This window comes from Lineus longissimus, chromosome 8, assembly GCF_910592395.1.
Source record: "Lineus longissimus chromosome 8, tnLinLong1.2, whole genome shotgun sequence".
NCBI lineage: Eukaryota > Metazoa > Nemertea > Pilidiophora > Heteronemertea > Lineidae > Lineus > Lineus longissimus.
This window is the reverse complement of record NC_088315.1, coordinates 13,160,557-13,185,718: the sequence shown is the minus strand read 5'-3', so window position 1 is coordinate 13,185,718 and position 25,162 is coordinate 13,160,557. Positions and strand designations below refer to the sequence as shown.

At 41.9% G+C, this 25,162-nt stretch overlaps 1 protein-coding gene across 8 annotated transcripts in view; it reads right to left on the bottom strand.

Moving 5' to 3' along the window:
- LOC135493048 (tetraspanin-18B-like) overlaps positions 1-25,162 on the bottom strand; it is a 228,892-nt gene that overhangs the window by 184,640 nt on the left and 19,090 nt on the right. For 6 of the 8 annotated variants that reach the window (XM_064779889.1, XM_064779892.1, XM_064779890.1 and 3 more), the window contains exon 2: positions 14,961-15,032. The exons of 1 other annotated variant lie outside the window; for it this stretch is intronic. In XM_064779889.1, coding sequence (XP_064635959.1) covers positions 14,961-15,026 — 66 coding nt within the window. In that variant the 5' untranslated portion in view covers positions 15,027-15,032. Of the gene's footprint in view, positions 1-14,960; positions 15,033-22,426; positions 22,454-25,162 lie in introns of those variants that run through there. One more of the 8 variants, XM_064779886.1, reaches the window with a different exon arrangement.

Here is a 25,162-nt window from a genome sequence, read left to right as displayed (position 1 = left end):
AGCTTCCTGCAACCACTGGTCAAAACAACGAGATCCTTCATCAAGGATACAACACACTTTTTACGGGTATTACGCGACATAGGCCAACTCCCTGACGACGCACTACTGGTGACCCTGGACGTCACCTCCCTGTACACTAACATCCCACATTTAGAAGGGAAAACGGCTGTGGAACACATTTTAGCACTCCACCACGACACCAATACAATACCCACCAACTTCTCACTCGTCCTGCTCCTGGATGCAGTCCTCACTATGAACAACTTTGAGTTCAATTGGGAAAACTACCTCCAGACCGGAGGTGTTGCCATGGGTACCAAAGTCGCCCCCTCCCTAGCCAACATCTTCACGGCACATTTTGAGGAGATGCACGTCGACACATACCACCTACAACCCCTCACCTGGGTTAGGTTCATCGATGATGTGTTCCAAATATGGACACACGGCCGCAGGGAATTGGATCTCTTTATCCAATATCTCAATGATTGCCACCCGACGATTAAATTCACGGCGGAAATCTCCAGCCAGTCTGTGAATTTTCTAGACACAGTAGTCAGCATCAATGAAGACCGTAATATCATTACGTCCCTATACTGCAAACCTACTGACGCGCACAACTACCTGCTGTTCTCCTCAGCACACCCGAGACATTGCCTCAAAAGCACACCCTACAGTCAATTTCTCAGGATCCGCCGGATCTGTAGCCTGGACACAGATTTTGAGGAAAATGCCGTCATGATCGGCCGCCACTTCATGCGACGTGGCTACCCTGCACCACTTGTAGAGACAGCCCTCATCCGGGCCTACCGCACCTCTAGATCTGATTTCCTCAGAGATGAGGCCCCACTGGACACAGACGATCAACCAGGGACGACTGAGGACAATTTCTTCCTTATATCGACCTTTATCCCGGGTTTCCAAGCATTACAGCGCATTGTTAGCCACAACTGGCCCGTACTCCTGAAATCCATTGCAACGCGTCAGCTACATGACTCTCGCATCACATTTGGCCACAGAAAACCTCCCAATCTCCGGGATTTTCTGGTCAGAGCCAAATTCACCGACACCGCAACACAATCAGGGGGACCTACAATCCCCACTGCCGGCTCAACCCGTTTGCCTCCGGGTTCCCGCAATGCGTGCCCAAGAGCCAACACTTCTTGCCGTTACTGCCCTAAACTCAACCTGACAGGAAGGATCGGCAGCACAACTACCACGCGCTCATACACGGCCATAAAGCACATCACATGCAAAAGCAGTAACCTCATTTACTGCATCACATGCAAAAGATGCAACCAACAATACGTTGGTCAAACCAAGCTCCGCCTCATGGACAGATTTGTAAAACACTTTTACAATATCTCCAAGGGCAACAAAGATGACACCATCGGCCGGCACTTCACCAGCCATAACCACGCAGGCATTGATGATGTGTCCATATCAATCCTGTCCTTCATCCACGCCCACCCAGAATCGCCCCAAAGTGCTGTACTCAGGGACACCATCGAAATCAGATGGATCCATAGATTGCGCACTGTAGCTCCGCTGGGACTCAATGTCCTAGACTAGTATGTACTGTACACATACATTGCCACGTCTTTTAACAACTTTTCCCTATGTGCACTCTACAGGGTTCCCCCAGTCTTACTCCAAAGACAGGGGCAGCATTACTTAAACCGTATCCCGACACACTCCATGTCACATCCTATCCACTCAGGACAGGCTATCCGTCAAGCTATTGACCCCTGGAACTAATATCGGGACCATTCCGGTCCCAGACTGTCCGACGTGTAAAATACCTACAGGTCAACTGGATATGCGGCCTTTTACTCCCCACAGCCGCACATCTAGGATAGGAACATTTTTCTATCAACAGTCCACGGCCCGCCTCTGCAGGGCCAACCCATCTTGATCAATATCGCCTTTATAAGTGTCTGATGAGCAACTGCTGCGAAACCGTTCACACCACCCCTGGCATAACCCACATGGCGCGCCTCCCCGCCATTCCGCGCAACTTTGCCGCCATGCTCCCTAGGAGCATGACGTCATGTCCGTCTCAAAGCCATGACGTCATAAAGGGGCCCAGCATCACGTCAACCACTGCGTCTTGACGTCAGTTCCAACACCTCACACGGTTTAAGAGATCAAGCGAAGACTTTTGAGCCTTCACAACGGTCACACAAGCCAATTAAGCTGGTCGCATCTCACCGCATTGCCACGTCAAAAATAATAATAACTTAAAAAGCAAGGTACATGTTTAACCAGTCTGATTAAAAACTATGAAAAAAAAAGAAATGTTTTTTTCACATAGGCCTACTATAAACAAACAGTCCGAAAAAGCAGTTACATCCTGCACCATGATCAACTACAATATTGCAATATAGAAACAAGCATCCGACAGGACCAATCAGGTCTTCATCTGAAGCATTGCCATTAGGCCTACATCGAGTACACTCTGATTTTGTCAGATGATGTGCCACTTACAGGCAGGAGTAACGATAACAAATTCCGTAACACCTGCTGTGGTAGGTCAGCCAGACATGCCATAGGCTAGATTGCGCTAATCTCTGATCATGCCTGATTACGCTAACAACAACATCATCGGGCAATTCAAAGAGAAACTCCAACCTCACGGCCTCAATGCATTTGCCTTTGCAACCTGAGGTTCGCTTTTTGACCTTCGCTAACGGGATCTGGCTGTAATGCATTGACGTAGTGTATTGATTTTGACATTTTCTCCTCTGTACTGCTTATTTCTGGATGCATTTTGCTGAAATGTTCAGGTTAATTTTTTTTCGTGTGTATCTTTAAAGCTGCCAAGTTTCATTTAGAACTATCCATAAAAAAAAATCGGGCCCTCCAGATTCCTCCAAAATGGCCAAAGGGCTCCAAAGTTGACAATTTTTTTCTTTATAATTTGCAAATCTCTAACCTGGAAATTGTGTTGGGTCCCGAAATTAGATTCAAGAAAAACCAAACTTTGAAGAAATTGGCCCAATAGTTTTTGCACAGCGACCCAAAAGGGCAGTGTCAGTGACATTTACTTATGAATCCGACTATAGGCTGCCCTAACTATAAAAGCACTGATGACAGCTGTCCAACATTTTCATCATTATCATCATCTACTTTAGTCAACCAGCTCAGATGGCCTTTCTTGGGGCAGTGATCGGTAACGGTGAACTCCTTCCAACCCAACAGGCAAATGTTTACATTCGTGTCTCCGTGTATCATGGATTCATGTGTATACTATTACTAACACCATTGTTGTGTTGACACACTGACTGACTCTGACTGTATACATTTCTACAGCGACGAAAAACGATCACAACAAGAGGCCCAAGGGCCTAGCGCTCAGCTGGATGACCTAATAACATAGGACTGAGGGTATAAAGTAGTAAATATCGGCTTTATACTGCTGTTTGAAGGTCAAGAGAACACGTTATACCACTAAAATTTCCAATGCAGAGCTGCCAGCTGGATGAAATATGATTGAACTAATCAGCCATGGTATGTAAATATTACAGGAGGCAAAAGAAGTTATCCCTAGTTCAGTATAATGTATCGGTAGCTTTACAGAAAAGAAATGTCAGAGGATGAGACTTCTCCATGGACAACTGTGGTATGTCCAGGCTGGGTTGTACAGGACAAGGATACAAAATGCTGTCTGTAATTGAGAGGTATCCTGATTTAACAGAGGTCAACATAAATAGAAATTACCAACACCACTGTCTTTTTTTTTTAATAAGGAAGAGATTACAGGAGTCAACAAAATTAATTTCATTGAGAGAAATTGACCCGTCCTGCAGGTGATTGGAATTTACAATACAAAGGGTCGTTTTTCATGACATTGTGCTCTACTGCGTATCCCTAGTGAGTCAATCTGGAACCAATCTATCCTTGGCGCAGACAGGTTCAAATTGGCTATATCTTGAATAGATTGAATTGCGATGAAAATCTAATGCAATAAAGGAGCAATATCGAAGAGACAAATTAATCAAACCAATTGTCCACAGACTCGGACCCTGAAATGGCATGATGTATGCGTGCATATAAAAGTATATCAATTGGTCCCATAGAGATGATGAGGCAATGTCAATATGCCTTGTTCCTTAGTCAGCAATGTGCCCCTTCATATATGGAGAAGAAGGAGAACCCAGATAGGCCTTCACATGTCGGCTTCCAAATGGCTCGAACCAACTGTACTAGCACTACTATAAATTTAAAATGCGTGCTCCTCCTACATGTAGCAATGTCTCGGCCAAAAAGGCAATTAGTCGACAGGCAAGCTAGAACTTCAGCACCATGAGCAGCTATGTCAGGTTCCGCGCGCCTCTTCAGATACATCTCAAGTATTGAAAGCTGTGGTGAGCTGAGCACATAAAAAGACCATGGTCACCTTAATTTGAAAATCCCTTCATAATCAAGGGCTACCTCTGACTAAAACAGCACACTAGACCACCAATTTGACCCCAGCTCCTAACTGCGGGAAAACCCAAGTCCAGCAACCAAAAGTACCAACAATACATTTATGTTTACATTTGAACTGCACACATGCGTTTGTTTACAATCATATCGCGTAATACGAACCCAGATGTTTCATTCAAATTTTCTGCCAATGACGTCAACGTGTGTCATTTGTTTTGAACAATGTCGCAATTTTGGTCGGTAGGACACTTTAAAGTAGAATATGAAATTATTCCAAGTAGCCTTGGGGTGAAATTAGGTTTTAACATTGATAAATTACGGAACATGCAATTAATCAATACGGATTGATCTTTTTTGCGACAGTCGTCAACCACGGCGTACAGGCGGGAAAGTCATCATCATGTGTTTCTACAATTTGCGCCCCAGGCCAAGGCCTTCCCGAATCGCTAAAAACTGCGGTGCGTGTGATGAAACTACAAACAGAATCAAGAGCAGAAGAAAACAGAAAGGACCGTATTGGCCTTGCGAGGTTAACGACTACGACTTCGACACAGACAAGTAAGTTGCAACTGAAATACTAGCTAGGTGCGTGTGATCGTGCCCCCACATCGGGTGTGTCAACTCACTGTCGTGTGTATACTACATACCATCCATACAATCGGTGTACGCACAGGCTACAAAGGCAGACATGTCAGCCTCGATCATGTATGTACAATAATTAAATTGGCCCTATGTCATGTATATGTCAATGATGTTTCACTCCTCAGCCAGCAGGACACAAAGCTGCCTCACAGTATTGGGGAACAGTAGCCTAGGCCTACCGGTATTTGCTCCCCCCCCCCCCGCTCACACCGAGGACAATTATTCATTGCCCAGTCAGATGCTTTCCAATATACTATTTACCCTGGGGCAACTCCTACCCAAGACACCTGCTCCCTCCCAAAGAGTACCGGAAACTGCCCACATTAAAAACACTGGCAGGAGATGCATGATTTTTTGCAGTATCCTACATGAAGATCTGCATAGAATGACTCCGACCTGAAGTCCATTGCATATACATCATGAATTGTCTTTCTTATATTTCCAGGTATTTCGTCCACTACACAGGCTATAGTGGAAAGTGGGACCAGTGGGTGTCAGCAGATGCAGTCAAATCTATTTTTTCGTGGACAGAAGACACGACATTCATCCAAGAACTACTTGAACTTTTCCAGAAAAGTTTAACTATCGGAAGACAAGGCATTAGAAAGGTCCAATTTTTGCTACCGACAACGACAGCCCAGTTTGGAAGGGTATTTTCCAAGCACAAACTTAGAAAGCTTCCACAACGTGAACAGAGGAGATTGCTGTACACGGTAAAGAACTTCCGTTGTATGGACAATTTCTTCGGCCAGTATTGGGAAACGCGAATTATGAACAATCATGGTGACCATGCAAGTATCGAAATTACCAACACTTCAGATGTGGTTGCAAACACCGAGATGTATCTCAAGACGATTTTACCAAGGAATTGGAAACGCTGGCTACCCCTACGATCAAAAGGACAATATCAAACGACAATTGAGATTGCATGTCTCCTTCGTAAAGAAGCTTGGTAATAAGAATGATCTCCAACAGCCAGCATCCTACACCAATGAAAGAAGGCGCGGTGCGCATTAAAAAGTAAGTTATGAATGAATTTTAAAAACCTCAGAGTCAGACATAATAGTATTTGCATCTCCTCAGAACCTTCTACCCTACACAGTAGAAGAGATGAAAGGTGCAGGTCTTGCTTCAGCTATAGTTGGAAGCATAAAGGCACTGGTATATGTACTGGTAACTGGAAATTTTCACTTTGCAGCAAATTTACTTCAACAACCCCTCTCACAGTATGAAAGAAAATAGGGTGTTTTTCTGATATTCCATACAAATATGTTGTCGTCAACATTGGATTAAAATGTCAGTCTGCAAGCAACTTAATTGCACTTTCCATTTCAGGTCTTTCATACTTGAGCAGCTCATCCAGAAAGATGCTGTGAAAGCGCCATTGACAAAGACGACAGTTGTAGAAATTCTCGTGGCCATCTCCAAAGACAAGTGCATTGACATTAAACAATCAGAACAGACTATGGCAAACCTGAAAAATTGTCTTCACAAGATTCGAAAAGGTTACAAAGAAACCTGCCGAAAAGGCGGTCAAACAAAGATAAACTTTGAAAAAAAACTTCATTCTGGTAAGCTCTACTGGCAATGGCATGTACCATACACTGTTCGACACAGCAACTTGTTGGAAGAATTAGATAACCAAAAAGAAACAACGAGGGTACATCTTCTTGAAAACAAAAAGCTCAAAACTGAGATCTCTGCCCTTGACCAATTCAGAGCAAAACAACTCCTTCTCGAATCAAAAATTAACAAGGGACTCAAATCGTACTCTCGTGCACAAAAATGGCGCCTAAAGAAGAAACTAATGGTTACTTGTAGAAGCAAGTTAAGTTTTGCAAAAGCCCTGCGTCTTGTACCTTCATCTGTCACTTTCTCATATTTGCCTGAAAATGCAAAAAGGAAGTGAACAAAACTTTGATGACCTTAGACAGGCATAATATTTGTGAGCAAGCATATCATGCATTGGCAATGACTCACCGGTATCTACCTCGTCTTCATCATATCAGAAGTGAAAAACAGTGGCTGAATGCTTCATTAGATATGTCAGCATTGACAACAAATGGCATTGATTTGGTGTGTCAGGATTTCGATTCCAAAGTGTCTGAAAGAATCCGAGGGTTGTGTCAAGCAGGCTTTGAGGGTGACCGCATTGGCATTAAGCTAAATGGAGATGGCTCTCCATTGGGCCGAAATGTCAATGTAGTCAACTTTGGTTTCACAGTGCTGCAAGAACAATGCTGTATGGCAGCTACTGGCAACTACCCTATTCTCCTCTACCATGGGAAGGAAACCTACCAGAATCTCAAGACTGCATTGACTTCTAGTCTCCCAAGCCTAGCAAACAAGGACTCTATTATGGTAAATGGCACCACATACTTGTTAGATCAATACCTCTGTGGAGACTATAAGTTTCTGACGTGTGTATGTGGGCTACAAGCACCATCTTGCAACTTCCCTTGCATTTGGTGCAAATGCCCCAAACAACAGTTTTGTGATGCTGAACGAGAATGGTCAATCAAAGATCCGACCAAAGGTTGTAGGTCAATGGAAGAAATGAGGCAGTGTCTTCAGGCAAAGGGGAAGAAGCGTTTCTGCATGAAAGAGGAGCCCCTTTTCCCATGGATTCCTGTAGCCAGGATAGTTGTTGACCCTCTGCACATGTTCTTGAGAATTTCAGATCAGCTATTTGATTACATTGTTGATCAGGTCAAGTTTCAAGATGCAGTGGAAAACCCTAAGAAATCTCCTAGTGAAAAAGGTGACCACATGATCAATTTAGAAAATTACATGAACGAACATGGCATCTCCTTCTCATTCTATGTGCAGAAAAGCAACAATCCTGGATTAAAAGCCAAAAGTCTTAGAGGGCCAGAGTATCATGCTTTGCACAAGGTGATTGATGTTGCAAAGATCTTGCCATTTCTATCTCCCGACAAAATCCAAGTGGTTCAAAATCTCTGGAATAGCTTTTATGCTATATACAAAGATGTAACTGGTGAGGAGAACTCAATCAACCCACTGTTAGTTCAGTCAATCAGGGCCAGAACAAAAGCATGGTTGGAAATGTATCTGATCATTCGCCAAGCAAAAGATATCACTCCCTACATGCATATCTTTGCAGCGCATTTACCAGAAATGTTGTCCTTGCATGGTAGTCTGCGCAAGTTTACCCAACAGGGATGTGAAAAGTTAAATGATGTTCTGACCAAATCATATTTCCGTGGTTCAAATCACAGGGGCTTAGAAGCTCTCCAGCAGATTTTCCAGAAGTGTAACAGACTTGACATTCTAGAAGACAAAGGACTTGGCATGAAACAAGTCAAATCACCACACTGCAGCAGGTGCAAATCTCAGAAGCATCGGATCAATCACTGTCCAGAGACGATGCCAAAGCAAAGTACTAGCATAGTACAGTAACATTTCAAGCTGACATTGAGGGCAAAGTGCCCTGGTATTCGTTTTTGATGATTCAATTACATGTATTACTATAGTTCGCTACTGATAAGCACTTATTTTGGAAGTTTCCTTCATGTTCAAACCATTACTGTAAGATATCTCGGGAGATGATTACTCTCTGAGCTGCTACATATTTTGACTGAGTGGTGGTGGTGGGGGGGGGGGGGCAAAGTGCCCTGGTATTATTTGTTTATGTTCTTTTTCTAATTTTATTTTGATTAAATTCTGTGATTTTTGAAAATTCCATAGTTTATTTTAGTCAATAAAAACAATTGAAGTGAATGAGAAATGTTTTGTAATGTTGTATTTAACCTTGTCATCATTAGGCATACCATTGGATACCAGGATTATATTGCAAGTGACTTCACCAAAGATTTAAGACTAGCCACCGCAGGAGAATAAGTGGTCCGAGAGTGACCATAGTGGAGGCCCCTTGTGAATAAGCCGAAGAAGTTGTCCCCATTTGGCAACAGGAGTCTGTCTCTAGTCACGCTGTCACGTCCATCCAAAGTGAATGATTCCCGTCGGGACCCCCTCCTACTCCCCCCTCAGTCCTGACCCCCAGGAATAATTTCCTCCTGGGAGAACATGTTTCACGTTGCAAACCATGACCCCTGCACAAGCTGACTGAGGAAAATCAGGCCGAATCTCTATTTTATTTGGGCTGGAGATTTAGCCTCCCCCCCCCCCCGAAGGAGGTGGGGGCCTGCTGAGTGTTGGTCTTAGTAATCACAGTCAGTAGTCAAAACAAGTCACCCGTTCAATGTGGATTTGCTTTAAAACCCTAGTTGAAATCATTCCTAAAGCCTCGTCGTTCCGGGTCAGTTCTACACTCGATACCGGCGGCGAATGAGAGCTTATATTCATTTTTAGCGTTTTTCAGAGAGAAAACCTTTTTCTACACCAATTTAGAATGGATCTAATTATCAAAAGTGTGTGATCGCGACCCAAATTACCGCGAAACCTCATTTAGCTGTCGACTTCAACGATAGACAGCGTAGTTTTTCATCCAGAATACAGATGGCGCTGCAAGCAAATGAAATGGCATTACGCGATATGTTTCATTTCCCGCGAAATCTCGAAAATCAGGTGACCTGCAATCGTGGATTGAAAATAACATTAAAGAGATTGAGTCGTCTTACAACCGAGAGCAGTAGTGACATCTGTAGCGAAATTACAAACTACTGTGTCACATCACTAGTTCCATATAAGGAAGCTTATTTACATAACTTTACAACTTTTTGTTTACTACGAGTTGAAAATTCGCGAGCAGCACGTGGATCCCCTGGGTACTATCAGCTGTTTCCACTATGGGTTACATAATCGGCTACACAGAGGCCAATCTTCTGGTATATAAATAAAGTCGGCGATGATAGCGGAATGCAGTTAGGACATGTTACATCGTCAATAGTAATAGAAGTGATGTTTTAGCAAAGAAAAGATGGAGAATGCAAAGAATAGTAGTACATATACATGGACTTTGAGTCGGGTGGGGACGTGGAAACCATTGAAACCAAATAACCTTAGAAAGAGGACTGATTACGATACGAACATGATATAGACAAAACGCCGTGTATATGATGTATGCTTTCATGAGTAACGTTACACATACCTGGGCGCATCAGTTTTCATCGGGATAGCCTACTGTATTTGGCAGCGGAAGGCTAGGCCTTGAAGACTCCAAAAAAGAACTTAGCAACATCAGATGAATATAGTAGGCCTACACAGTAAGGAACGGCAGTGTAACTTATTCGTCTATCCACAAGCGAAGAAACTAGACTAGGCAGTTTGTCGCAAAACATCCAACTACATGTAGTACCTTACGAATCTACAAGGGGCACGTTAACGATAATGTTGCAAAATGAATGTAAAAATTGGTCGCATTGGTCGTAAATATTGTCTTATTTTTCAAGATGAGAGTATGTTGATGATACCAATGACAGACCAGTATTTCTTTAACCTTGCAAGTGTTTTGGGGTCCTTGAAACTCCTTATATTTATCAATGAAACCTTATTCCCGCCAAAGGTTTTGACCGGGCCGTCCAAAACTCCCCATTTTTTGGCGGGCCCTTCCCTTTAACCTGGGTTCAGCAGGTCAGCAGCTATACCGGCTGTTCCAATCATCCCACTACAGCCAGCTGTTCAAAAGGTAATGTTATTCACCCCACAGGGAGTGCAGGTAATTGATTAAGCCCCTGCATAACTTAACAGCAATGGCTTGGCTTCTGTGAGTGGTAAGGAGAATTGACAGTTTTTTTATGGGAGTAACATTATTGTGTTGCTTAATACGTCTACTTTTTACTCATATAAGAATCGTAGTACTAATAATAACTTCAACTTATTTTCCGGTTATGATAACACAACACGTATCTTCAGGATCATGATCTTTCTCAAACTAACTGAATGACCTAGTCGCCTTTGACGCGCAACCTAACCACATTATATCAATCCGCCCCGACGATCGACGCATCCATTTGATTCGATAACCCTCGATAAAGTTTGATAAATAAACTAGAACTGAGATTTCACAGGAGCACCTGTGAATTCATGACTCCAGGGTTGTTTTGAGGGCGATATCGTAAGAGTTGGTCTTGAGTATGGGGACCTGAAGGTCCGTGTGAGGCACCTGGGGAAAGAAGACTAGTTGAACGATGGGATCTGACAGGGACACTACTATTGATCTCAATATATGAATACCATTTAATTACAAACAAGTGAAAACAGATCATATCATATTCCTTGGCATAAATTAAAATAGGAGTGCGGGAACAAGGTTTTTTAGCAGGAGGAGGAAAGGGGTGTCTATAAACCGAAGATCGAAGACCGAAGATCGAAGATAGAAGACCCACCCAAAACTATAAAACGAAGATCCCCCCAACTATAAAAGGAAGACCCTAATGTCAACTATAAAACGAAGATCCCCCCATCTATAAAAGGAAGACCCTAATATCAACTATAAAACGAAGATCCCCCAACTATAAAAGGAAGACCCTGATGTCAACTATAAAACGAAGATCCCCCAACTATAAAAGGAAGACCCTAATGTCAACTATAAAACGAAGATCCCCCCATCTATAAAAGGAAGACCCTAATGTCAACTATAAAACGAAGATCCCCCCAACTATAAAAGGAAGACCCTAATGTCAACTATAAAACGAAGATCCCCCCATCTATAAAAGGAAGACCCTGATGGTTTTCATTCTCATGTTCAGTTACTGCACAGTTTGTTTTCATTTTCGGTCCATGCTACATTAATGATTTGAGAAAGTAAGTGTACCGGGTACTACACCAGTCGTGTCTAGCCTTAGCAGCTTAGTGGCACAGTTTACATAAGGCGGGGAGCCCCGTACCTGTTACCATGCAGCCGTGCTCCAATATGACCTAGTTTCTCACTGTACTCATCATAGCCAGCCCTCAGCCAGATTGCCAGAACACTTGTTTTCTCCGAGCAGCGCATCGACCCATAGCTACCCCCCCCCCCCAACAGTTTCACTGTTTCCCTGCTCTGGGTGACTTGGTAATTTAGAATCTCGTCCCCAGGGGTTAGGCTCCACCATCATGGGTCGAGACTGGCAGGTCGGTCGCCAACTCCTAAATGCAGTGTTAGGAAAATCCGGAATTTACCTGAATGATCTGATCTCCTATGTCACTACGCCGCACTCAGGCTAGCTTGCTTGTTGAAATACAGATGCTCAGTCACGTGTTATGACGTGCAAGTCTGCAGTAACTGAACTTGAGGGTCTAAAACCACCAGGGTCTTCCTTTTATAGATGGGGGGATCTTCGTTTTATAGTTGACATTAGGGTCTTCCTTTTCTAGTTGGGGGGATCTTCGTTTTATAGTTGACATTAGGGTCTTCCTTTTATAGATTGGGGGATCTTCGTTTTATAGTTGACATTAGGGTCTTCCTTTTCTAGTTGGGGGGATCTTCGTTTTATAGTTGACATTAGGGTCTTCCTTTTATAGTTGGGGGGATCTTCGTTTTATAGTTGACATTAGGGTCTTCCTTTTATAGTTGGGGGGATCTTCGTTTTATAGTTGACATCAGGGTCTTCCTTTTATAGTTGGGGGATCTTCGTTTTATAGTTGACATCAGGGTCTTCCTTTTATAGTTGGGGGGATCTTCGTTTTATAGTTGACATTAGGGTCTTCCTTTTATAGTTGGGGGGATCTTCGTTTTATAGTTGACATCAGGGTCTTCCTTTTATAGTTGGGGGGATCTTCGTTTTATAGTTGACATCAGGGTCTTCCTTTTATAGTTGGGGGGATCTTCGTTTTATAGTTTTGGGGGGGTCTTCCATCTTCGATCTTCGGTCTTCGGTCTTTGGTCTTCGGTTTATAGACACCCGGAGGAAAGCGAGAACATTTTGCACCGTCGTATTCCGATTTGACTGGTTAGTGGTAAAGTCTGCTTTTAATTTAATAAAACAATACTGACTCCAGCTCCCAGAGGGAGGAGCGCGGCTGGAGTTATAACAAAGTTTTCGTGCTTTTAGCTGTCAACATCAATGGCTATAATATACTCCTGCAGAATAGTAGAACTAATAGAACTAATTTCCGAAGTTTCCAATAGTTTGAACACAAATCAGAACATCACCCATCAGCTGGACTCAGATCTGCATAAATTACGATAAATAATGAGGTCATTGCTTCAATTTCGCAAAGAAAGTTGACTCCATTCAAAGGTTGTTTTGACCAAATTCCGTTGAACTCATCGTTATGAGGGCATTTGAACACATTCTCGTTGATCTTTTCTATAAACTTTTGAAGTTTCGTACCAAAATACGTTTCCGTAAAGGCTTAAAAAAGAAAATTTGTCACTTACAAAATCCACGCTCCGGTACAAATAAAAAAGTCACCGCCATTTTCTTGATGATAGCACTCCAGGTAACCTCGGCGGGAAATTTAAAGCGGAATCATCCGGGGTCAAACAACAGTTTTGCTCACTACCGCCAACTGGTGATATAAATCGACACTAATCTATTTTATATCAAAACTTCTGTATCATGAAGACCTTTTCAACTTTATTCCAGCAGATAAAAGCTTGAAATAGAGCGTCAAAAAATTGTTTTTTCATTTACGCATTTTGCCCCCTGGGGAGCTGAATTTGAGTCGAATCGCCCACATTTTTTTCTGTAAGCAACATTTTCTGCGATGTTTATAAGCAAGACTAGATTTTAAGTGCCTCGGTTGTATGATTACAAAATGCCCAACTTTGTCTACAGATGGCTAGATGGATGGAAGGATGGCAGGATGGATTGAAGGACAGACACCAATCGAATAGCTATTTGACTAGCTCCGCTGACTTTGTCAGCTGAGCTAAAAATGGTTCTTTTTAAGCACTCGTGACATGTTTACAAAAATCAAAGCAAGTGTTTTTAGTAGAGGTTTACCTAATGAGTAGCGTCTGGGTGATTATAAACCATTAACTTGTGTTTAAAAGCCCACATTGTAACGAAAGGTTCCGGCTTGACACTAATCGCCCAGCCGCCATTTTGCCATACTCTCGAAACTTTGGGATCGTCAAATGCAATGAAAATCACATAATTTCTGACACACACTGCTACAATTCATCATTTTATTGTTCTTTCACAGTATTATTACGCCACCCCGATTCACAAGGCAGCTTGTACCAACTGGCTCTGCATTAACTATCCCCATTCCAAGCCGAAGAACAGTGTGACAAGTTTCTCATTTTACCTTCCAATCACAGTCAAAATTTTCTAAAACAACCGGCAATGAGGACAAACTAATAATCTCAAACCAATCACAAGAATGTAATCAACACATACGACCTCATCCGAAGAGCGGATGATTAAGTTTTAGCATTGATTCAAGGTGATTTAATTCCTTCTTCGTCTCGCTTCAAATTCATAAAATGGCTGTATTCCATACTTTGTTGTACTGCGCCACTGCATACTACAAGTATGGAATACAACCATTTTATGAATTTGTCAAATTTATCAAATTTAGAGAGTCTATGACCAATAGCAAAAAAACGTGCCATGATCAAAGAAATTTTAGAGTTCGACCTCTGTGACCTTGAAATGAAGGTCAAATCAAAAACCCGTGTGATATGTGATGAACCTTTATTAGATACACCCACCATAAAATTTTCATCGCTCTAGCTTTAACCATAAGCTTCAAAATGACAAAAATTGGTTTTCAAAGAGCGCCCCCTATATGGCAGACCAGCAATCAAATTGTGCTGATTTTCAGTCTGAAGGAAGGTCTTGCCTAGGGGTACCCACACACCAAGTATTAACTTTCTGGGTCAAGCGGTTAAGAAACATGCCACGATTTTGTCAAAAGTTAACGACGGACGACGACGACGACGACGACGGACGACGATGGACGCCAGACGCCGCAGTATCGTATAAGCTCACCTGACAGGTGAACTAATAAAAAAAGAAAACAGGCAAATATATACTTACCCAGAATATGACATTGAACGTGAAGAGGAGATACTTCGAACACTTCAATCCGCCTGTTGAGCCCATCTTTTACTGCAATTAAAGTAGCGTTGAATTACATTTACTTCAGATTTTCTATAAAGATAATCTTGCCACATTGGTATGATAAGATATACCGACCTGGCAGCGTAGGTCTAGCCTGTACAATGACAGAAGGAAATAACCATCATATTTCAATAGGTGTCAAAGTTAAGAAGAGGTCTGTGTCTCACTCTGTTTTCGAGTTCTGGGGCAGAATGCGAAAAACAAAGATGGCGGTCTGGTGGCCATGATGGATATGGGTTGGCTTAGGGTCCCTTTGTTGAGCGGGGGCATAATCATGAGAAACAAAGGAATTTGTTTGGTGCTAGGAATAAGTAAACCTGTTGATTTTTCTCTGCCAAAAGCCTTAACAATGCATAAATAAGGGTCATTGCTAGGGCAAGGTAGCATTTTGAAGAAAAAATCACCGTCCTATAGTTGATGAACAAATGGTGATTTTTTTGATTTTTTTTAAATTTCTTCCATGACAAAACTGCCCATCTTGTCCCCACCTGACACAACCAAAAATGCTGGACGGCCTAATTTTGCTATACAAGCACTTGGCGAAATCCAATTTTTAAGCGCCTTTAAAGGCCAGAAGCCGGTATAAAAGGAGCTCCTAATGGCTGACATCCAGTCACGTGACCAATAACCGGGGCATTCAAACCTCCGACACTTTCTCCAACAATCTCACAGATATCTCTGGCACCAGTCCAAAGTGTTCCTTCAGACTTGTCTACCAAACTCATGAATATCTAATCTGCATGTCTGTCAAAATACAGCCCTCCCTTTGGTATAGTTGATGAGATATTAAAACATTTTTATCTGTAATGACCGTTAGTACATCAGGTTGATGGACAGATGAGGGAGGAGTCTGCCATATTTGGATAGTCAACTGACAGATGAGTCAGTCACATGATCTCTTACACTGAGGTTATTTCTACAGAGGGGGAATTCCCAACATCCCGGTTTGTACTATAGTCTGGTTCAAATGTTAGGTATTCATGTTGTACTCATCACATGCAATAAGAAAATAAAGACAACATACCCAAGTCAATGCTCAGCCATCAGTGATAATATTCCTATTGATACAAATCACTTATATCAAATAAATGAATCTATTTTCTCAATCTTGTGACTGGGTCTTACCAGTAGTAGTGACTGGGTAGGGCCTATAGGCCGACATAAGACAAATTGATTCCTATACACTCCTTCAATACACTGGTTTATGATAGCTGCACATGGTGTCTCTGAAACAAAACTTTTATTGCCACTCCCACATATGTCCCATGTACGGTATAGATGCTGGATTTGGAAGCCACTGACGGATCAATTTTACCACACAGTTTGGCATAATATCCCTTCCACTGTAGACATGCTTTTTTCTCTTCGAATCACGTAGTATTGCTGCAGTTTTTCGCTCCCTATATCGCACATCATCCCACTCCCCTGTGTAGTAACATAGTCCAAAAACGTTTGTAGAGTGGTTTTCTCTTATTTGAATTTTCCACATAGGGTCCGTGGTTTTCACTTTCCCACCACATTTGTCTGAAACGTTCATCCGTAATACATGGGGAGATCAAGCAGTGTGGGCACTCATCTCCCTCCAAATGCTGGGGCAGCCGATAATTATTAATGTATGGTTCTTCCCCATTTGCTGCAGCTCCTTGGTCTTCAACTTCCATGTTTTCTGCTGCATTTGTGCTTTCATCAGGAATTGGTATTTCTTGGAAATCCCACTCATAATGTACAAATAAAGCCTTGATTGTTTCTTCCTGCTCCTTTGTGACCTTTACTGCAATCACTCTCACCTCTTCTGGGTCAACTGGTTCTGAATTTTCAGAATCGGATTCCATCATAAATGCCAATGTTGTAGCCTTCTCCTATTCTGATATATATGCTTTCCCAACCAACACAAAAGTGATTCAGGAACTGCAAACACTGTAGAATATACATCACGAGTGCGAACTTTTTGATGTGTTGACCAGTAGATTTCCCGAATGCAATGCCCACGCGGTATCTGGGATGGAGCCTGGCGTTATAACGAGGGGTAGGCCTTATGGTGGCACTGCCATCCTCTGGAAGACTAGTATCAGGCATGTAATCTCGCCAGTTACTTTCAAAACGAACCGGTTTTGCGCCATTGTTGTAGAATTAACTGACTCGGTAAAAATACTTATGTGCAATGTATATATGCCAGGCGTCGATAACCCCAGCGAGTACGAAGACACTTTACAAGAATTGAATGCTCTGTTTGCTCAACAAGATATTGACCAAATAATTCTGGGAGGAGATTTTAATGTAGATTGGGTCAGAACGCATCTGAACACGACTCAACAACTTGAGATATTCCTGCAGTCAGAGTCACTGAAGACTATCAGCGATTTTGGTGAGATTGATTTTACATTCGAGAGTAAGATAAACAACAGCAGGTCAGTCTTAGACCATTTCTATATCACAGAGAATCTTCTGGGGGACATATCTGACCATAGAGTGACTCACGATGTCAATAACTTTTCAGATCACTCGCCACTTTCTGTCGAGTTTAACATGCAGATTGAACATGTTTATAATGAAGGGCAGTCAGCCGGTGCCCGAGGAAATGTGCCTAAATGGGACTCACTCGCCCCAGAAGACATTGTGCAATATAAGTTTAATCTAGACAGGGAGGTGAACGCCATTGAAAGAACGGCACGCGACTATTGTAATATATTCAAATGTAATGACCACAAGGAAGGGATCGAGGCTTTACACAATGATATCATTAGTGCATGTTTAACTGCAGGGGAAGAATGTTTTCCTAGTCAGGTCAATGCTCAGGCAAAAGGTCGGAAACCTTTTCCAGGGTGGAACGAAAACATTAGAGAGCTTAGAGAAAGGGCGCTGCTTTGGCACAACATCTGGAAGGCCGGGGGGTCGCAAAGGCAAGGGGTCGTATTCGAGATCCGTAAAACGACTAGGGCGAGATACCACCATGCCGTCAAACTCTCCAAAAAGGAGAATAAGGTAGCTGAGAGTAATAGAATAGCAATGGCATACCTGGAAAAGAATGACAGCGACTTCTGGAAGTTGATCAATAGGGGAAAAAAGAAGAAACAGACCTACGCGGTGAGAATTGATGATGCTATGGATGACAGATCCATCGCGGATAGGTTTGCTGTTAAATATGAGGCTTTATATTCATCGGTTGGTTACGACGAGGATCAGATGAGTGATATAATTAAAGACTTGGACAACGACATAGACTCTAGATGTGAAACTAACAGATGTGGGTGCATTAGCCACACTATCTCAGCAGTTGAAGTTCGATCTGCAATTTTCAAACTGAACAAAGGAAAACATGATGGTGGGAAGACTCTATTTAGTGACCATTTGATACATGGTACAGAGGTACTCGACAAGAAGCTAGCGGAGCTTTTCACGCTCATGTTGTTCCATTCTTACATACCAGAGGCGTTCAAAAGGTCGATTATAATTCCTATCCCCAAGAACAAGAGAAAGTCTATTAACAATTCTGATAACTATAGAGGAATCGCATTAAGTAGTGTCTTATGTAAGGTGTTAGACCACATCATTATGGAAAAATGCCCTCAGGTTTTTTGCACATCTGATCTGCAATTTGGGTTTAAGAAAAAGAGTTCTACCACCCAGTGTACATTTGTGCTCAAAGAAGTTATTGATTATTATCTCTCGCATGGAAGTAATGTTTACGTGACGTTATTAGATGCCAGTCGTGCATTCGACAGGATTGAATACACCAGGCTGTTCAACTTGTTAGTAAAAAAGAAATGTTGTCCACTGATTGTGAAATTTCTGGCAACGCTGTACACGTGTCAATATGTCCAAGTAAAATGGAAGGACACTCTAAGTAGGGTAATTAATGTAAAAAATGGTATAAAGCAGGGTGGAGTAATGTCCCCTATTTTATTCTGCATTTACTCGGATGAAATGCTACTGGACTTGAAACAGTCGAGTTACGGATGTTATATTGGCCAACAATTTGTAGGGGCATTGGCGTACGCCGATGATGTTGTTCTATTGTGCCCCACTAGACATGGCATGCAGGAAATGCTTAAGATTTGTGATAGATATTCCGAGGAGTATAGATTATTGTTCAATGTCATTAAAACACACTTCCTATTGTTTGGAAAAGAAGCAGCCGATACTTTTTTAAGGTGGCAAAACAACAGACTTGAGGTAGAAGATATAGCAAATCACCTGGGCCATATCATAGGCCCCCACATCGAGCAGACACTTATTGATCAAGCTATTGGAAACATGATTGCCCGAACTAATGCACTTGTCTCTGCATTTGGTCATTGCGACATTGATGTAAAATATCGCCTGTTCAAAACATATGTCATGTGTTTATACGGCAGCGTACTGTGGGATTTTTCTTCTAGGCACATGGATAGACTGCTTACGACTTGGAGGAAATGTATAAGGAAACTATTCAAATTACCGTATCGGACACACTCAAATTTGTTGCCTACTATATGCCGGGATATCAATCCGGAATTTCAGATGCACAGCAGGTTTTTAAAATTTTTTAAGACTGCTCTGAGAAGTAATAATGAACTGGTTGAACTGTCTGCGAAATTAGTCATTTACGGAAGTAGTTCCTCCGTCGGGGGAAACATCAATGTACTATGTGAGAAGATAGGGACCGATAGGGACAACCTTATTAGAAGGGGTAACAAAGTTGGTGATATCGAAACGAATGACATAGGCAGTGTGATCAGGGATCTTATACTGATGAGAGACAGGGGTGACTATCACCTCTTTGATAGAGATGAGCTGTCAGATGCTATTACGCATCTAGCATGCGAATGATAAGTTGACCTTTGCCCCCCCCGCGGCAGAGGATCCATGAGAATTTTTCTTTCATAAATAGACTTTGATACATGTATTTTGTTTTTACGTTCTTGTCTTGTTCAATGCACCTTTTCTTGTAAGCGCACAATGCACAATACTGTAAAATGTACAAGAGTACGATAAATAAAACTATATATATTGAGGCCATGATTTGTTCTCATAGCCTATATAATCTGTAAAGCCATTTCATTCAGCTGACAGTATCCAGGCTTGACATCTGTTTCAGATTACTAAGACATTACATTGTAGATGAAAGATTGAATCAGGATTATCCTGGTTAGTAGGCCATGATAGCGTATCACTGCATCACTTGTACTGATAACATCACTTCATTTCAAATCATACTGATCACAAATACTAAGTTAGCGAGCAATACGATATATATGATGGCATCAAATATGGCTGATCCTAAAAAATCTCCCCGTCAAAGACCAGCACGATTCAGGATAGACATCCCAGGTGATGAAGGGTTAAAAGATGATGTTTTCTCGGATTTTGGAAATAACTATAGTGATAATTTTACTTAGCTCCACATGGGTTATAATTTGTTTACAGGCAAGGCAAAGGGTGAGTAATAGGTGTAATGTATTCATAGCACAGAGAACTAGGACAAGTGGGACTGGCCTGCTGTGCTACGTCACACCTTGAGATAATTGCCATACCCGGGTAAATCTGAGCGTGGGGCTTCTGGCCTTTAAGTTTAGTCTAAAAATGCTGAAAAGTGTATGTATCTTTAAGCAGAACTTAAAGGTACATTAATTGTGCATTAAATGCGGCTTTAATATATTGTCATAACCATTACATTTTTCTACCCTTGACGATTTTTCCGTACGGACCCCCCCCGTTTTAGCCCTTTTGGTGGGTCCATTTTATCAAGATTGCCCAGGGATTATGAGGGATTAGCCGTTCAGTTTGTGTATCTCGGGAGTATTTCCTCCTTACTAAAGAAATAAAAGATGAAATATTGTGCAGCGTCGCTTTTGGGAACAAGACAGTTCGCCAGCAAATATATCTCTATCACAAATAGCTCTTTTAAATTTTGAAATTGACTGAAGATAAAGATTTTAGAGCTAAAAATAAGGCATTTTTGTCGATCTTGCCTGGTTCTCATCGTTTGATGAAGCGCTGCGGCCTTGCCGTTCAGTTAGCGTCCCCCCCTGCCTCGAGCAAGACGCAAGTCGCAGACTGATCACTCAGACGTGTTCAGTTGCCGTGCGCAGTTGTTACTGTAAAACGGAAAATATCCCCGGCATGAAATTTTCACGAATGCCACACGATGGACATATTCCTGCCTGACCTACTCGCAAAATTCACGAAAATATTCTGCATGCGAAATTTTTCTCTTCTACAGTATATAATGCACAATATTTTTGAAATGTGAAATAACAAGAGGCCCAAGGGCCTGGCGCTCAGCTGAGTTAATATCATTAATATCTTTCCGGTGTTTAGTTCATTATGCATGAAAATGGCATGCTCCATGGTATTTGATATCCTTTTGTGTTCACTACGGTACCAATGTTTTTGGTTGAAATAATTATGCCACTGTTGGAACATTCTCATGGTTTATGGTATGCACCTGTTGATGGGCCATATGAATAAAAACTAGAATTAGCTTTTACTCCAGATTTTAAAGCATTTGGTATGCTTCAAAAATTGGAAGAGTTTAGTACTTGTGAAAGCAATGGCTTTTTAGAAATCAGTATTTGATACCAAGTCCAGTAAATGCTAGACTACATATGAACGAAAATGTAGGATAAACCTTTTACTTGGTAGTATAAATGTATTTTCATGTAGCCTTTAAAAGTCGAAGTGAATGGTTGGTTGTTCCTCTCTGCCGGACTGCATTCACATTTTGTTTGGTGGACATGTCATGCAAGAATTGGTCAAACCATACATCCATTTATGGAGAATCAGAGTACATGGATTCCGAGTCATTAACAAGAGGCCCAAGGGCCTGGCGCTCAGCTGAATGACCTAATAACATAGGACTGTCGCGGACGGGCCCTCATCACCCGCGGCCAACAGAAAGACAGGACTACGTTCTCCACAGAAACTCCTTCTTTATTGTAGAGGGACTGAAATGTACAATATTTACAACCTTTAGTTTCACAATATGTACAATGACCTTATACACATAAACATCAAACATAGTCTTCCATGTCCAGCAATAATTGGGCGGTTCAGCTTTAACTACAAATGTGAGCTGACCTACACACTAAACACTAAACACTTTACTACCGCCGTACTGTGGCATTCAACTTGACCACAACAACCCTGGAGCTCCACTTACAGAAATAGTCTGACAGCTTCTCTACAAACTGTATACCACCATACACACAATACATACTAGGCCCTATACAGCCTGTGTCACAAAGCACTACATTGGCTTACACTAATACACACACCTTGCACACACCAGCTAGGTAAACTTCTCCTCATAAGAAGAGCTAGGAAAACTAAGACCCAACTAATGAAGGACCAATGGATGATAGACATGTTTACAAACAATAATCACACATTGGGACACTTACCCCAAGTATCCTATCCACAAAATTCACATCTACTCTCCACTAAAAACAACATGGCTGACACCCTTAAAGCTGAATGGTCACAATTACTCCCAGACTGCTTTTGTGACAAGGACTGAGGGTGTAAAGTAGTAAATATCGGCTTTATACTACTGTTTGAAGGTCAAGAGAACACGTTATACCACTAAAATTTCCAATGCAGAGCTGCCAGCTGGATGAAATATGATTGAACTAATCAGCCATGGTATGTAAATATTACAGGAGGCAACGGAAGATATCCCTAGTTCAGTATGTTGTATCGGTAGCTTTACAGAAAAGAAGTGTCAGAGAGGATGAGACTTCTCCATGGACAACTGTGGTATGTCCAGGCTGGGTTGTACAGCACAAGGATACAAAATGCTGTCCGTAATTGAGAGGTATCCTGATTTAACAGAGGTCAAAATAAATAGAAATTACCAGTTTGGGACTAACACCACTGTCTTTTTTTTTTAATAAGGTAGAAATTACAGGAGTCAACAAAATTAATTTTATTGAGAGAAATTGACCTGTCCTGCAGGTGATTGGAATTTACAATACAAAGGGTCGTTTTTCATGACATTGTGCTCTACTGCGTATCCCTAGTGAGTCGATCTGGAACCAATCTATCCTTGGCGCAGACAGGTTCAAATTGGCTATTTCTTGAATAGATTGAATTGCGATGAAAATCTAATGCAATAAAGGAGCATTATCGAAGAGACAAATTAATCAAACCAATTGTCCACAGACTCGGACCCTGAAATGGCATGATGTATGCGTGCATATAAAAGTACATCAATTGGTCTGATAGAGATGATGAGGCAATGTCAATATGCCTTGTTCCTTAGTCAGCAATATGCCCCTTTTTATACGGAGAAGAAGGAGAACCCAGATAGGCCTTCACATGTCGACTTCCAAATGGCTCGAACCAACTGTACTATCACTACCATTAATTTAAAATGTGTGCTCCTCCTACATGTAGCAATGTCTCGGCCAAAAAGGCACTTAGTCGACAGGCAAGCTAGAAGTTCAGCACCGTGAGCAGCTCCTTGGTAAGGCCATGTCAGGTTCCGCGCGCCTCTTCAAATACATCAAGTATTGAAAGCTTTGGTGAGCTGAGCACATAAAAAGACCATGGTCACCTTAATTTGAAAATCCCTTCATAATCAAGGGCTACTTCTGACTAAAACAGCACAATAGACCACCAATTTGACCCCAGCTCCTAACTGCGGGAAAACCCAAGTCCAGCCACCAAAAGTACCAAAAATACATTTTTGTTTACATTTGAACTGCAAACATGCGTTTGTTTACAATTTCATTTCCCGCGAAATCTCGAAAATCAGGTGACCTGCAATCGTGGATTGAAAATAACATTAACCTTGGTTCAGCAGGTCAGCAGGTATACCAGCTGTTCCAATCATCCCCCTACAGCCAGCTGTTCAAAAGGTAATGTTATTCACCCCACAGGGAGTGCAGGTAATTGATTAAGCCCCTGCATAACTTAACAGCAATGGCTTGGCTTCTGTGAGTGGTAAGGAGAATTGACAGGTTTTTTATGGTAGTGTGGTGAGCGCACGCTGCAGGATTGTGTATAGTGGCCCTTTAAGGGTGGTACTTGGGCGTAGTAGCGGTCGCGAGTTGGGTGTGTGATATTGTTTTTGTGACCCGTGTCAAGACCGGCGGTCTAATTGCAATTGTCAGAGATAATAGTTACATTAAAAGCGTATAAGTCACATACAAGTGTTGGTAAGTTTTGTGTTCAACCCCGTGTGTGTTCCAGGAGTAACATTATTGTGTTGCTTAAAACGTCTACTTTTTACTCATGTAAGAATCACTAATAATAACTTCAACTTATTTTCTGGTTTTGATAACACAACACGCATCTTCATGATCATGATTGCCTTGGACGCACAACCTAACCACATATCAATCCGCCCCGACGATCGACACATCAATTCGATTCGATAACACTCGATAAAGTTTGATAGGTAAACTAGAACTGAGATTTCACAGGAGCACTTGTGAATTCATGACTCCAGGGTTGTTTTGAGGGCAATATCGTAAGAGTTGGTCTTGAGTATGGGGACTTGAAGGTCCGTGTGAGGCACCTGGGCCAGGGAGAGACGACTAGTTGAACGGTCGATGGGAATGGGATCTGACCAGGACACTACTATTGATCTCATTATATGAATACCATTTAATTACAAAGAAGTGAAAACAGATCATATCATATTCCTTGGCATAAATTAAAATAGGAGTGCGGGAACAAGGTTTTTTTAGCAGGAGGAAAGCGAGAACATTTTGCGCCGTCGTATTCCGATTTGACTGGTTAGTGGTGAAATCTGCTTTTAATTTTGCAAATTAACATATTCGTTTTTATAGTTCTAACGTGTTAAAGCTTGAGGCATTGCCAGGAAAACGTGACGTCATTTTAACCATTCTTCTTACCGCACGCCCTCCCTCTCCGTAAAACTTCCTGACATGGTGTAAAGTGGGAGGGCGCACAATGGGAACCACACTGCCGCGATGTTAATAGGTTCTATTTATAGAATTCAGCGGAAGAGATTTAAGGCACGGAAAAAGTAGATTAACTCGGCTAATCTCAATGGATTTTACCCAGGAATGTTTTCAAGGCGAGAGAAACATCTGATTTAAGTACTGCGCTTATTAGATTTCATGTTCACGCCGAAGATTGGCCTAAAACGTGGACGAAAAGAGTGCATT